Genomic DNA, 13,382 nt, shown 5'->3' with positions numbered 1-13,382 from the left:
TGTTTCTCTGAATGATGGACATTGAAAATAACAACAGCGTCAAGTCTCCAGACTGGCGAGGTGGAGAACTCAGAGCGGTTACGGAAACATGGTCCCTGGGCCAGGAGCCCTGCAGCCCCAACGCTGTCAGGAAGGCAGCTTCTTGAGCACTGCTCCGACCCACTGACCCTGAGGAGGTTTTCTGGCACATTAAACAAGCTTCCTTGGGTGCTTATTCTACATATTAAAGTTTGAGAAGCACTATTCTACAAACAAATGGGTTAAATAAAAAAAAAAATCACTTGGGATTGGAACTAAAGAAGCAGTGTGGACTATATTCAATGAAAGAGCTCTCGTCCCATCGTGAGGGAGCAGCTGGTGTTCACTCCAGGCTCCTGCTGCCCTGTGGACACAGGAGCCCAGTGTTGACAATATCCCAATTTTTCAAGACAAATTGAAAATTTTATTTTATGCGAGATCGCCCATGTTTAAATGTTGACTATGAATGGAGGATAAAGGTGGCTGCAGACACCACTGGGGTCAGGCCTGAGGCTCCAAATGGCCTCCTGAATTTCTTCACATCCCAATGTAGACCGAGGTCTGAGGACACCAGCAACAACCAGAGTTGACATTCTTGTCCATTCATTTCCTTTGTGTGAACTAGTCTTTGAGGGGAAGCTGAAGCATTGCTATAAAATGGACCAACAAGGAAATCTGCACTGTCAGCTGTGAGTTGGGAGGTGGGGGACGCTCTCAGGGTCTTCCAATCAGATCATCCTGATTAGGAACTCCAAAGTGCAAGGAACCAGCTCATCATTTCATAGCCTAGCTGTGCAGGGATGATTTCTGACTGGTGAGCACAGTGTAATGGTATCAAGCCCTTGAAAAGTCTCTCGATTTCCCATTGAAGCATATATAACAGGCATGTCTCAGTTAAGAAGCTATCCTGCTTAAAATCAGAGTCACATCTGAGTGAGACCAGCTCTTTCTCACGAGATCATTCTGGAGCAGAGCTATCCTATCTAGGAATTGTTGTCAGGAAGCATTTGGGTTTACCCTTAAGCACTGAGGTTACAGTTAAAGGCGTGTGTGAAAAACTTATTGTAATCAGTCTTTACAGGGAAATTTTGTGCAGAGCGGCTCAGAATATCAAGAAAAAATCCAGGGCTGTGGTTCTCAAACGGTGGCGTGCATCAGAATCAGGGGGTGTCGATGCTGCTCGGGGGGGCCCCACCTTGAGAACCACTGCCCCAGAGACAATGCACAGGTACTATAAGCTGCTACTCTGTCAAGAAAGCCACAAACAACAGCCTGGCAGCAAGACAACAAGTGATGAAAGCACCCTCTGGGACTTACCCGGCAAAGGCCTTGGACACAGAGGTCACTGGTGTCCTGGCTACACGGAGTCCCATCTACCACTCTGTCCCGGAGTTGATAGTATGCTGTGCTCCCTACTACCCTGCAGAACAACTTGCACCGGTCCTTCAATAAAACTAGAGAGGAGAGACATATGCAGTGTGACATTCATGCTCAGACCCACCTGGCCTGCTCACTGTGGGCATCGCCCCGCACACTTACTTCCACTGTACTTGGGCACCCAGCGCACATTCGGAAGCAGGCCGTTGATGTTAAAATGCTTCCCATCAAACTGAGAACACTGTTCCTCGCGGAAGTCTCGCTTCTGCTTGAGACATGGCTCTGTGTTGCAGGACTTAAATTTCATTCTACGCCCTGTACAGTACTTTCCCCCATTTTTCGGCCTGAGAAAGGTAAAGAACAGACACACTAGATTATTATGCATCTCTGCCACATCACTCTCTCATCTGTGGCTTCCTTTCTCCTACGTGAGAGTCCAGGGCAAGGGCTCTGACACCTGGTGTGCATGCTGCCTTCCTCAACGTGTCTAACCTGGGGCAACTCACTTAACCTCGAGCCTTAGTCCTTCGCATCTGTAAAATGGGAAGGGCTGTTTTGAGGATAAAGTCTGAGATTGTGTAACTTAAAATATAAAATACAAAGCTTAGAATCTATTAGGCCATTTTCTCTTCTCTGTCTTCCAAACATTCATGCCCTTCGATTTCAAAATTGGAGAAAGTGACAGACATGGATGAGTCGTCAAAATGCTCCCTGTCTACCTTTCCCACTGACACTCCCGTGAGAAACCATCCCAGGCCTTTGCATGCTGCTTCCATTCATACTCTCCCATCTCCCCACCAAAAAACACTGGTTTTGTTTGTTTTACAAATAAGGTAGAAGATAGGGAGTGAGAGCGCCTGCATTTTGACTAACTCAGAAGAAGCAGGAGAGAGCATCCTGGCTTTGTTACCTCCTGTGTGATGAGAGTCTGACACGTCTTACAAAGCAGCACAGTGCAAATTTAATCTCCGCATGCAACTCAAACATGTATTTTCCAGATGTGACCCAGAGAGGCAATTATGCAACACATCTCCCAACAGTCAACAGCTTGCCAAATTCATCCTGGAAACTGGAAGAGGACAGAATCCTAGGAAGTCTGGCTCGCCTGCCAGGACCGGAGCAGCTCAGATTCCACGCCTCCCTAGGACGCTTCTCAAACCTCTCTTCCTTGTTTCTCGGGAATGAAACTTTCAGAGTGACTTGGAACGTAAGAAGTGTTTTTAGTTTTGTTTTGTTAAACTAGGCCTGGGGGGATGGGAGAGGTATCCAAGCACAGCAGGCAGGTAAGAGGTGGATCCGGGTTCCACTCTTGGTCTTATCTTCACTGTGTGACCTTAGACAAAGTTCTCAGTCTCCCTGCATTTCAGATCTCTCCTTCTCTACAATAGTGCACACAGTAGATGCCGGGAACGTTAACTACTATGCTATTATACATGAGCACTCCAAATCCTCTCTGACCCAATTCAACAGTTGGCTTGTTTTGAGTACTAAATCTGAGCTACAACCTGGTTTGTACTGTGAGGCAGGCCTCGGTTCTCCTGAAGAGTGCCCAAGTCTCAGGAAGGACTATGACGCTGCCATAAATATATTCCCTTGATCAAAGATTTGTGGAGTAGGGTAAGAGCATTGGCCTCGCAGTTTTAAGTTGGACACATTTGTGGAAGCTGCCTTCCTGGTCTCTCTGAGCTCCGCCCTGCACATGTAAAGCAGAGATGATTACCCTTGAAAGGCTTGTATGGATCTGAGTCTGGGAAATATGGATCATGAAGAAGACTGTGTCTAAGGGCGCAGAATGCCATATAACCCAGCATTGTCTGCCTCATTGTTTTTCCATTAAACACAATTAACCCATAAGCTTTAACCCACTGTGCATCTGACTAGCCAAAACTCACTCATGATTTGCCCAAGAGAAAGGCAGAGGTGCTTTCATACCAAGCAGGAGGTGGTTCAGAGAAGGTAAGTACTTTGCCCAAGGTCACACAGCTAATGAAAGAGTAGAGGCAGGACTAGAAGTCAAGTTTCCCAGATTCTATTTCTATGTTCTTTCTGCTACATTATCCCTGAGCTATGGTCCAGAATCTTTTATTTTTCTTTTTTTGATGCCATTTAGAGATACAGCCTTGGTTTCCTGGATACCAAGCTCTTTTCTCAATACCAAGGCACCCCAGTCTCATGCATAAAATATCAGGTTATACATGAATAAAAGATCAGGGCCACATAGCTGTTCAGGTGAAATTTGTTTTAAATCTGTTGAAAGGAAGACCCCCTTCAACTTTTCCTCATACTTTGTGAATCTTTTTAAATGTCCCAACTATGGTGGATTGATCATTTATTTGTTGCCTGCAAGTAATTCACATTTCTTTCTCTTTGAAAATTATTTTTTTAAAGATTTCTTTTTCTCTTTTGGTTCTTTAACATAATGAGTTTTAGCTGACTCTTGTATTGACCAAATGGAGCAGTCCTTTGGGCTGTAAAGACCTAACACTTGCAGGTGGCTTCCCTGAAGATGGTGACAGTTTCCATCTTTGCTTGCTTTGACTACAATCAAATGGCAAATAAGCATGTAGTGATTTATTTTTATAAATGACATTTTAAAATAAAAGCCACGTAGAAAACACTCTATGTGAAAGGCCATATTTCTGAGGGTTATAAAGATGGACCCTAAAAACAGAGGGTTTGAATCTCAGCCTTGCCTCATAATAGCAGTGCAATCATAGGCAAGTTGCCTGTTCTACTATCAGTAAAAGGGAGGTGATGCTAATGTCTGCTTCATAGGGCTGAGTGAGGGTTAATGGGGTTAACACATTCAAAGCATCTGAACAAGGCCTGGCACACAGTAAATGTTTAGCTATTACAAGGGTGCACCAACTTTAGTGTGCTGGCCAAAAATTGGCCTATTGTCTGTTTTTACATCCATGAGAAAATAATTATTTTACATTTTAAGATAATTAAGGGAAAACTTTTAAGAACTTGAGAAACATAAAAATGTGAAATTCAAACTTTAGTGTTCATAAAGTTGTATTTGAACACAGCCACACCCACTCTTTCCATATTGCCTATGTGTGTTTCTTACTATATCAGCAAGGCTGATTAGTAGATAGCTGGGACAGGGATTCCATGACTCTAAATGTCTAACATACTTATGAAATATTTTACAGAAAAAGTACTTGTTGATGAAAAAAGTATTCACTTATGAAAGAAGTCTATGAAAAGTTTATGAAAAACTCCTGAGCTATTCTTATGACTGGGTGTAGACACACTCTGAGGTGGGCAGTGACATTCTGGTTTCTGAAACTTCGTTGGAACTGGGCTAAGAAATGTTAAGTATTCAAGCAAGGTCACTTGTTGAATGCACGAGACACACTGGCCAAGAGCAACCCACATCTCCCTCACCTTCCACTCAAGACCTGGCCTCCCTGCTACACTGCCTTTCCTGACACAGGCTTTCTACTAATGAACTCACCCTTTGTTCTTACTGGCTTTGTATATAAAGATATATTGTATTTGATCAGGAAATATAAATGTGTCCTTTTGAAATATATGACTTATATCTTAGCCGATGTGATCTCTGCCTGATTTGCATGTATTGAGCAATGAGAAGGCCTTAGCCAACTTCACTCACCTTTCAGCATGGAAAAATTCATTTATACTTTAGTAATGTAGCTGGGTAGGCATATTTTTTCCATGTAGGAAAATACTGCAAATTAGAGGAAATGCAACTTGAAAAAATATTAACCACATTTTCCTACTATTAAGATCCTTTAAAAATATCACATGTCAAATAGGGATGGAAAGGACTTAAGGAAATTGCTAGATTAATTGCCATGAAAGTAACAATACTCAGCACAGCCAATCTATCTCTTTCTTTCAAGCATATATTACACTACCAGGTCTATTCATACAAACAAAGATAATTGGCAGTGCTGCATGGCCAAAGATGATGGAATTTTTGCAAAGATAATCACAAGTGCATTCCACCTTCAAGGAAAGATAACCTTTAGTCTGCAAATGTGTTTTGACAGAAATCTCAACTTCTGTGTTTACTAACAATGAGTTAGGCTGGCAACTTAGGGTCAGCACAAGGAAGACATTTCTAATGATACAAGAGCCAGGCCTAGAAGGTAGAGTATTTCTAAACTTGGAGGGTTTTAAAAAGGAGCCAAATGGCCAACTGCAGAGGATGCTGCAAAGCTATTCAAGGTTTAGATGGGATGAGCCAGGAAACTGTACTAGTCATCACTGATGATCCTGCCAAGTGGGGCAGTCTGTGGAGCTGCATATTATTAATTCATTAGTTAATGACTCTCCCACAGTAGACAATTCTTGACATTTTGAAATAAGTTCATCCAACTCAATGCCTCAAAAAAACTTTGCTGTAATACATTATAGCCAAATGAGAGACTGGTTTTCTTAGATGAAACAGACTTATGTCTACTCTCTTTTATGTAATATTTGCTATGGTAAAAGTTTAAGTGCCTGACCAGGTGGTGGCGCCGTGGAAAGAGCATCGGACTGGGATACGGAAGACCCAGGTTCGAGACCCCGAGGTCGCCAGCTTGAGCATAGGCTCATTTGGTTTGAGCAAAGCTCACCAGCTTGGACCCAAGGTTGCTGGCTTGAGGAAGGGGTTACTTGGTCTGCTGTAGCCCCCCGGACAAGGCACATATGAGAAAGCAATCAATAAACAACTAAGGTGTCACAACAAAAAACTGATGATTGATGCTGTTCATCTCTCTCCATTCCTGTCTGTGTGTCCATCCCTATCTATCTCTTTCTCTTACTCTGTAAAAAAAAAAAAAAAAGTTTAAGTGAGAAATATCCAGTTCATAATCTTGTCTTTTCTCAAATCTATGAGTTGAATATTACTTTTAAATTTAACATGCTTCTTAATTTAAAAGAAAAACAGAAGCACTAGGAGAGGGAAGTACTTTGCCTTCCCTAGCTTGATTTTTTATTTTGATGTATTGTAACAATTGTATACACCATTTTTTTTCCAGTCACCAGGAAGCTCAGGGCCAAATTTAGAGCACAAATAACAAGTATGAGCCCAATGGCCTGATAATGCATCTTCTAGTTCCAATGATGGTCTTGTTCTGATACTCTCAGTTATAATTTGGTGATTCTGATTTAAATTTTTATCCTGTTACATATTTCTCATAGATTGGGTGACCATATAATTAACTATCCAATCCAGGACACTTTGAGAATAAAAAAAGGAGCTATTAAATTTCTCCAAGACAACTGATCTAATCTGGGCCACCCTTACAAACCAGAACAAATACTCATTTTAACCTGTAGGACATGGGTCAAAACACAGGATTAAGAAAACTAAATAAAGCATTTAAAGACAAAATATTAGGGCCCCATTGTCACAATGGCAAACCCATGGCAATATATACAAATTGAGACCAAAACATTTTTTGACTAAAATTGGAAACCATTTTGTTTATATGGCTTGCTCATGGGTGTGGAACAATCCATTTGCATGGGAAGGGTCCTTTTCCGGTTTTGGCTTTTACACTTTCAAGGGAAAAACCTAAAAGCACAGCATAACATCTCTGGGTGCTAAATACATTCTTTAATCTCATGAATTCTGTGAAAAAGTAAGAACAATCCAGTGTTCTTAATAGAGACAACATCGGATTCTAAAGGTACATTAAAACCTCGGAGCTCCTCCAACAGGGTGGGCAGGCTGGACTGCTCCCCTGGGAAACTTAGGACAGCAACCATTGTCATGTTCTACATAACGAACCGTTTGCTCTGCGAATTTCTCCAGACAAGCTTTTAAACTGAGATTCGGATCTGATTTTCCCTTTTCTCGTCAAACAGACTTCCCCGGTGCCACTGTACCTTCAGTTTTCAGAGGCACACTCCTTCGGTAATTCACAGGGACATCCCAAAATGCAAATAACTTGGAGGTGTTTCAATGAAGTGATGATGTCAACACAGACACGCACCTAGGTGGACTGTTTCACTTTAAAACACCCATAGCGAACAGCAAGAACAAGGATGTCCAACTGAAGTCTTTAATGACTGGTTCCTAACTTCTGAATGTGAGAATCTGCGCTTCGTTTTGAAGCTCTAGACTAGGGGTCCCCAAACTAGGGCCCGAGGGCTGCATGCGGCCCCCTGAGGCCATTTATCCGGCCCCGCCGCACTTCCGGAAGGGGCACCTCTTTCATTGGTGGTCAGTGAGAGGAGCATAGTTCCCATTGAAATACTGGTCAGGGCCCTGGCCGGTTGGCTCAGTGGTAGAGCGTCGGTCTGGCATGCGGGGGACCCGGGTTCGATTCCCGGCCAGGGCACATAGGAGAAGCGCCCATTTGCTTCTCTACCCCCACCCCCTCCTTCCTCTCTGTCTCTCTCTTCCCCTCCCGCAGCCAAGGCTCCATTGGAGCAAAGATGGCCCGGGCGCTGGGGATGGCTCCTTGGCCTCTGCCCCAGGCGCTAGAGTGGCTCTGGTTGCGGCAGAGCGACCCCCCGGAGGAGCAGAGCATCGCCCCCTGGTGGGCAGAGCATTGCCCCTGGTGGGCGTGCCGGGTGGATCCCAGTCGGGCGCATGCGGGAGTCTGTCTGACTGTCTCTCCCTGTTTCCAGCTTCAGGAAAAAAAAAAAAAACCAAACAAACAAAAAAGAAATACTGGTCAGTTTGTTGATTTAAACTTACTTGTTCTTTATTTTAAATATTGTATTTGTTCCCATTTTGTTTTTTTACTTTAAAATAAGATATGTGCAGTGTGCATAGGGATTTGCTCATAGTTTTTTTATAGTCCGGCCCTCCAATGGTCTGAGGGACAGTGAACTGGCCCCCTGCTCTAGACCCTTCCCTGCTGAGATTTTTACCTGAATGAGTTTCTTTGTCTCGCCATTTCAATGATGGAGGGATTTCTTTCTCCACTCCCCACAGAACTTCTAGAATTGATCCACTACTTAAAAAAACAACAACAAAAAAACCCCACCAAACACTTCTATTGAATACAATATTCTTGAGTCAAAATTTCAGAAGTGCCTACTATTTGCAATATTCATACCCTCATGTATAGCTTACTACAATAATAATTTGACTTGATGGAACCACACAATAGTTTTTTATTTAAAAAAAAAATTCATATTTGCGGCCCTGGCCAGTTGGCTCAGCAGTAGAGCATCAGCCCGGCGTGTGGAAGTCCCGGGTTTGATTCCTGGCCAGGACACACAGGAGAAGCACCCATCTACTTCTCCACCCTTCCCCCTCTCCTTCCTAACTCTTCCCCTCCCGCAGCCAAGGCTCCAATGGAGCAAAGGTGGCCTCAGGCACTGAGGATCGCTCCATGGCCTCCACGTTTAGGTGCTAGAATGGCTCCGGCCGCAACGGAGCAGCACCCCAGATGGGCAGAGCCATCGCCCCCTAGTGGGCATACCGGGTGGATCCTGGTTGGGTGCATGCGGGAGTCTGTTTGGCTGCCTCTCTGCTTTTAACTTCGGAAAAAGTGCAAAAAAAATTTCGTATTTGCTGTTAGCCCAAAATGTTTTATTATAAAGTTTCAACAATGCAAATAGCTAGGATATATATTACTTTTAAAAAGAAACTTGTAGAACTCTAAATATAGTGTGATTCTTCTTCTTATTATTTTTTATGTGAGAGGAGAGGAGATAGTGAGACAGATTCCCACATGCACCCTGACCAGGATCCACCTGGCAACCCCAATATTTGAGTACTGAGCTATTTTAATGCCTGAGGCTGATTAGCCACCAGCCAGGGCCAATCTTTATTTTGTTTTATTCTTAGTTCATATAATGCATATTACATCTATAATCTTCTTTGAAAGTCCAAAGGAATATACCTAAAATTGGTTTTTGGCAGTTATTTTTTATGGGAATAATTGGGGGTTAGAAATAATGACAGTAATTTTTTACATCATATGTTAGTGTCTGAATGTTTTTTATTACCAAGAGAGACAGAGAGAGTGAGACAGAGAAGAGACAGAAAGAGGGACAGACAGCCAGGAAGGGAGAGAGATGAGAAGCATCAACTCTTAGTTGCAGCACTTTAGTTGCTCATTGATTGCTTCTCATACATGCCCTGATGGGGAGGGGGCTCCAGCTGAGCCACTGACGCCTTGCTTAAGCGAGCGACCTAGGGCTCAAGCCAGTGACCATGAGATCATGTCTATGATCCCACACTTAAGCCGGAGACCTCATGCTCAAGCTGGTGAACCTGCGTTCAAGCCGGATGAGCCCTTGTTCAAAACTGAGAACCTCAGCATGCCAGGTCAATGCTCTGTTCACAGCACTACCACTGGTCTGGCTAGTGTCTGAATTGTTTAAAGCATGTACTATTTTTATATTATTTAAAAATGAATACTAAATTAGATTCTGACAAATCTAATGTTATTAGTTTAAAAGCAGAGCTACCATGTTAGTTTTATAAACCAGTCTATATCTTATAGCTTTTTAGTTATCTTCTATGGAGAGTAATGATATGTAGATGTGAACTAAATGTTGGGCTGTGAACAAAAACATATTAAAATAAATTGATCACCATCTGTGATTTGTGCTACAGAGTATTTATTTAGACCAGGGCTTTCAACAGTGGCCTATAGCTATGTTCTCTTTTGGTTCACACAACTCAGATTTTCCTTTAAAAGAATTTGGAAGCTTTGTCAACAATAGGCCCTTTTCCTACCTGTGAACTGTCGGCTAGATCCCAGGAGCGCACTGCACATGGTCTCCTCCTCTCTGCAGGAGGGCCCATCTCTGTTGTACTGAAGCAGCCCACTCTGCTACTTGACCTGCTTGCTTCTCTCTACAATCCAGTCTGTGATCCTTAAAGCAGGCTGTTTAAAGTTAAATGAGCACTGATAGGCAAATTCATTTTACATCATCCCAAAGCAGCTGGTTCTCAAAAATGGTTGTTGCTTTATACAACTAAAAGCTATCTTTAACTGTGAAGACTTCCTGGGGTCTCCAGTCTATATAGGTTCAGTGGCAATAATATCATGTATTATTTTCTATTCCTTTAAATTTGATACATCTTATAGCTACATTAAATTAGATGTCATTCCTCACAATGAAGATAGCAATTTTAAAAACCTACTTGTAAACAGCCTCCCCAGAAAACACAGGTCTACCATGATAGATGCCGGGGAAAAAAACCCACTGACTTTATTTGAACATGGAAGTCCTAATAAGGTTAGGCTGGTCACATAATGAGAATGACTCTGAAGAGCAGGACACTTCAAATCTGTGAACTGTCAGGTTGTGCAATAGGGGCCTCAGGTGTCTCACCTGTAAGACAACTAGATTAATTCAAAAAGTAATTCCCGGCTTGGGGTTCCAGGTCCACTGAGATCTGCTAATGCTGCCTCAGGGGTCTGTGTGCCTTTTTCAGCATTTCAGAAGCTAAACAAAGAGGGTGTTATTTACTTACAATCTGGATGAAAATGACTGATTTCTGTGTTTCCTCATGAAAAACTTATCTGTTCACTTTGTTAGTGTGCTATCCCAAGCTCTGGGTGGCAGTGAGCTTTGACTGTCAAAATTCTTAAACAGATCCATCAACATAAAAGCACCACTGTTCAATAGACAAAACTTTTAATAATGAAAGATCATGGTAAAATATAGTAATACAGAAGGGAAGCGTCCAGGAATAGAGCAGCTTGGATACCATCAGCTGCGGAAGCCCTAAAAGTCCACTCACTCTCTTAACTTGGAAAGAACTCTTCATCTGCCTCCAGCTCAATTATTCGCATGCAGCATTTTTTATTCCCACTATCCCAGTAATAACAGTTATAGCTCTAGGACTTACTCTGGTCTGTTGCAATCCCGAACAGCTATTTTGATGCCCCCGCCACATGTTCTTGAGCAGGTTCCAAAGTGACTCCAACTTCCCCAGGATCCATCGGTCATAGGGGCCTCCATTTCTTTGGGAACACAAAATCCAAACTTGCAGTGCTGCATTTGATAAGGGGAACAATGAGGGAGAGCTTGGTGCCTGAGACACTGTAGGACCAACTGTCTTTCAAAGACACCCTGTTTCTAATTGTTTTCCATGCGCCGGTGTGAAAAGCAGCAATTTCATCATCTTTGTAAATAATGGAAACTGTAGGAATTTTAAATCATACTTTTTTTATCTTAGACTGTGTCTTCATTTATAACTTGCTTGAATAAAACTAGCCAATAAGGGGTCGGCTCCGGGCCACCACGGTAACTCCAGGGGCCAGCTCTGCAGTGATGGCGGATGAGGGTGGAAATGCACAGACTGGCGGTGGACAGGGCCAAATGAGTGGCTGGATTTGCATAGCAAATCTCCATTAACAAGGCCCAGACATGTTGGAAGCTTGTTAAAATATGTTTAGTGCCTCCCACGGATTTGAAAACCCAATTTTAATTAAACAGGAAGTATAAAAGCTAGTTATAGGAGTCCTATATACTCACTCCACTGAGGCACAGGGACAAATCAAAGCAAAATGGACACATTACAGACAGCCCTAAACTTTACTGCTTTTTTGATCCTAATGGTTTCACACTCCAGCCTGGAGCAGGAAAAAGGCCATGATGTTTACAACAAAACAAAACAAAACAAAACAAAACAAAAAGTCCTCAGCAGGACAAGGGAGTCCAGAAGCCCAGGTCAGCCCTCTGCCAATGTTGAGGTGTGAGGGCCTGACACAAAGCCGAGGTCACTGAGCAGGGGACAAAGGAAGAGTGTCAGCCATGGCGGCAGGAGGGTGGCACCCTGTGGCTCACTCCGATCTCCAAGCAGTGCTGGTGGCTCTGCTGTGAGTCACCCACAGGAAGGACACAGGTATGCAGCCACAGAAGCTGGGGTGGGTGGTACTGAGCTGAAAGTGGGCAGAGAAGAGGCAGATGAAGGTCCCGGTCTGAACAGCTGGTCCTGGGACACAGGCTTGGTGAACAATTATTTAAAGAGTGTAATTAAACTTTCTCTATTCTGCTGTGCCTTCTCCCTTGTAATTATGCTCTTAGAGTATCTGAGGACATGTCTCCTTCCCTGGGCTGTTTGGCTGAGGCTTTAAAGGTTCTGCTTCTAAAGAATCCTGGGCAACTCCATACCCAAGAAATATAGGCAGAGGCACAAGTGGCCACACCACTCCATGAAATCACTGTGTATTCGTCTCCACTGTGTTCTTGAACATTGTAATACAAGCACATGAAGATAACTGAGAAAAACAGCTTGGTCTAGAGCACCACTATCCAATAAGAATGCAGCTTGAGTCAGGCATTTCTTGGAGCCACGTTCAAACAAGTAAAAAGAAAACTGAAATTAATTTTAGTATATCTCATTTAGCTAAAAACATCTAAAACATTATTATTTCTATATGTAATCAATACAGAATTATAACTTAGTTTTTAAATATTTTTTCATATTTGGTCTTCAACACCTGGTTTGTTTTTTCTCTTAGGCACATCTCAGTTCAGACTGACATTTCAAGTGGTCACTACCCTCATTGTGGCTAATGGCTGCCACACTGGACAGTGCAGGGACAAAGCTTAGCAGGCAAAAGTCTAGTTTGCACAAACTAACTCTGTGACCTTGGGCAAGTCACTGAACTCTGCTCACACAGATGAAAAATGAAGATCTACCTGCCAAAGTGGCCTTGAGTATAACAAGAGATCCCAGAGCACCTAGTACACAGCTGAGCACACAGTAGACCAGACTTAACGTTAGTAATAATAATGGCAAGCATTTACACTTAATATCTGTCAAGCACTGTTCTAAGCATTGTATACATATGTGTATATGTATATTTATGTATACTTAACTTTCATAGCACACTATGAAGTAGATACTATTATCACCCACATTTCTACAGAAAAGTTAATGGCTACATAGAGGGGTTAAGGACAAACCATAGCAGGCGGCAGAGCTGAACCATTAGATAATCTGACTCAAGTGCACTCTTTATTTATTTATTTATTTACTTATTTATTTATTTATTTTTTGTATTTTTCTGAAGCTGGAAATGGGGAGAGACAGTCAGATA

At 42.7% G+C, this 13,382-nt stretch overlaps 1 protein-coding gene across 1 annotated transcript in view; it reads right to left on the bottom strand.

Moving 5' to 3' along the window:
* The window catches only part of ADAMTS9 (ADAM metallopeptidase with thrombospondin type 1 motif 9), a 177,490-nt gene that overhangs the window by 112,049 nt on the left and 52,059 nt on the right, over positions 1-13,382 (bottom strand). Inside the window, exons 12-14 of the mRNA XM_066350504.1 lie at positions 11,183-11,328; positions 1,558-1,739; positions 1,336-1,472 (exon numbers count right to left, since the gene is read on the bottom strand). Of these exons, the coding sequence (XP_066206601.1) occupies positions 1,336-1,472; positions 1,558-1,739; positions 11,183-11,328 (465 nt within the window). The remainder of the gene's footprint in view (positions 1-1,335; positions 1,473-1,557; positions 1,740-11,182; positions 11,329-13,382) is intronic.

Source organism: Saccopteryx leptura, chromosome 10 (genome assembly GCF_036850995.1).
Source record: "Saccopteryx leptura isolate mSacLep1 chromosome 10, mSacLep1_pri_phased_curated, whole genome shotgun sequence".
Taxonomy (NCBI): domain Eukaryota; kingdom Metazoa; phylum Chordata; class Mammalia; order Chiroptera; family Emballonuridae; genus Saccopteryx; species Saccopteryx leptura.
Note: the sequence above shows the minus strand (reverse complement) of the source record. Positions and strands in the feature narration are given on the sequence as shown.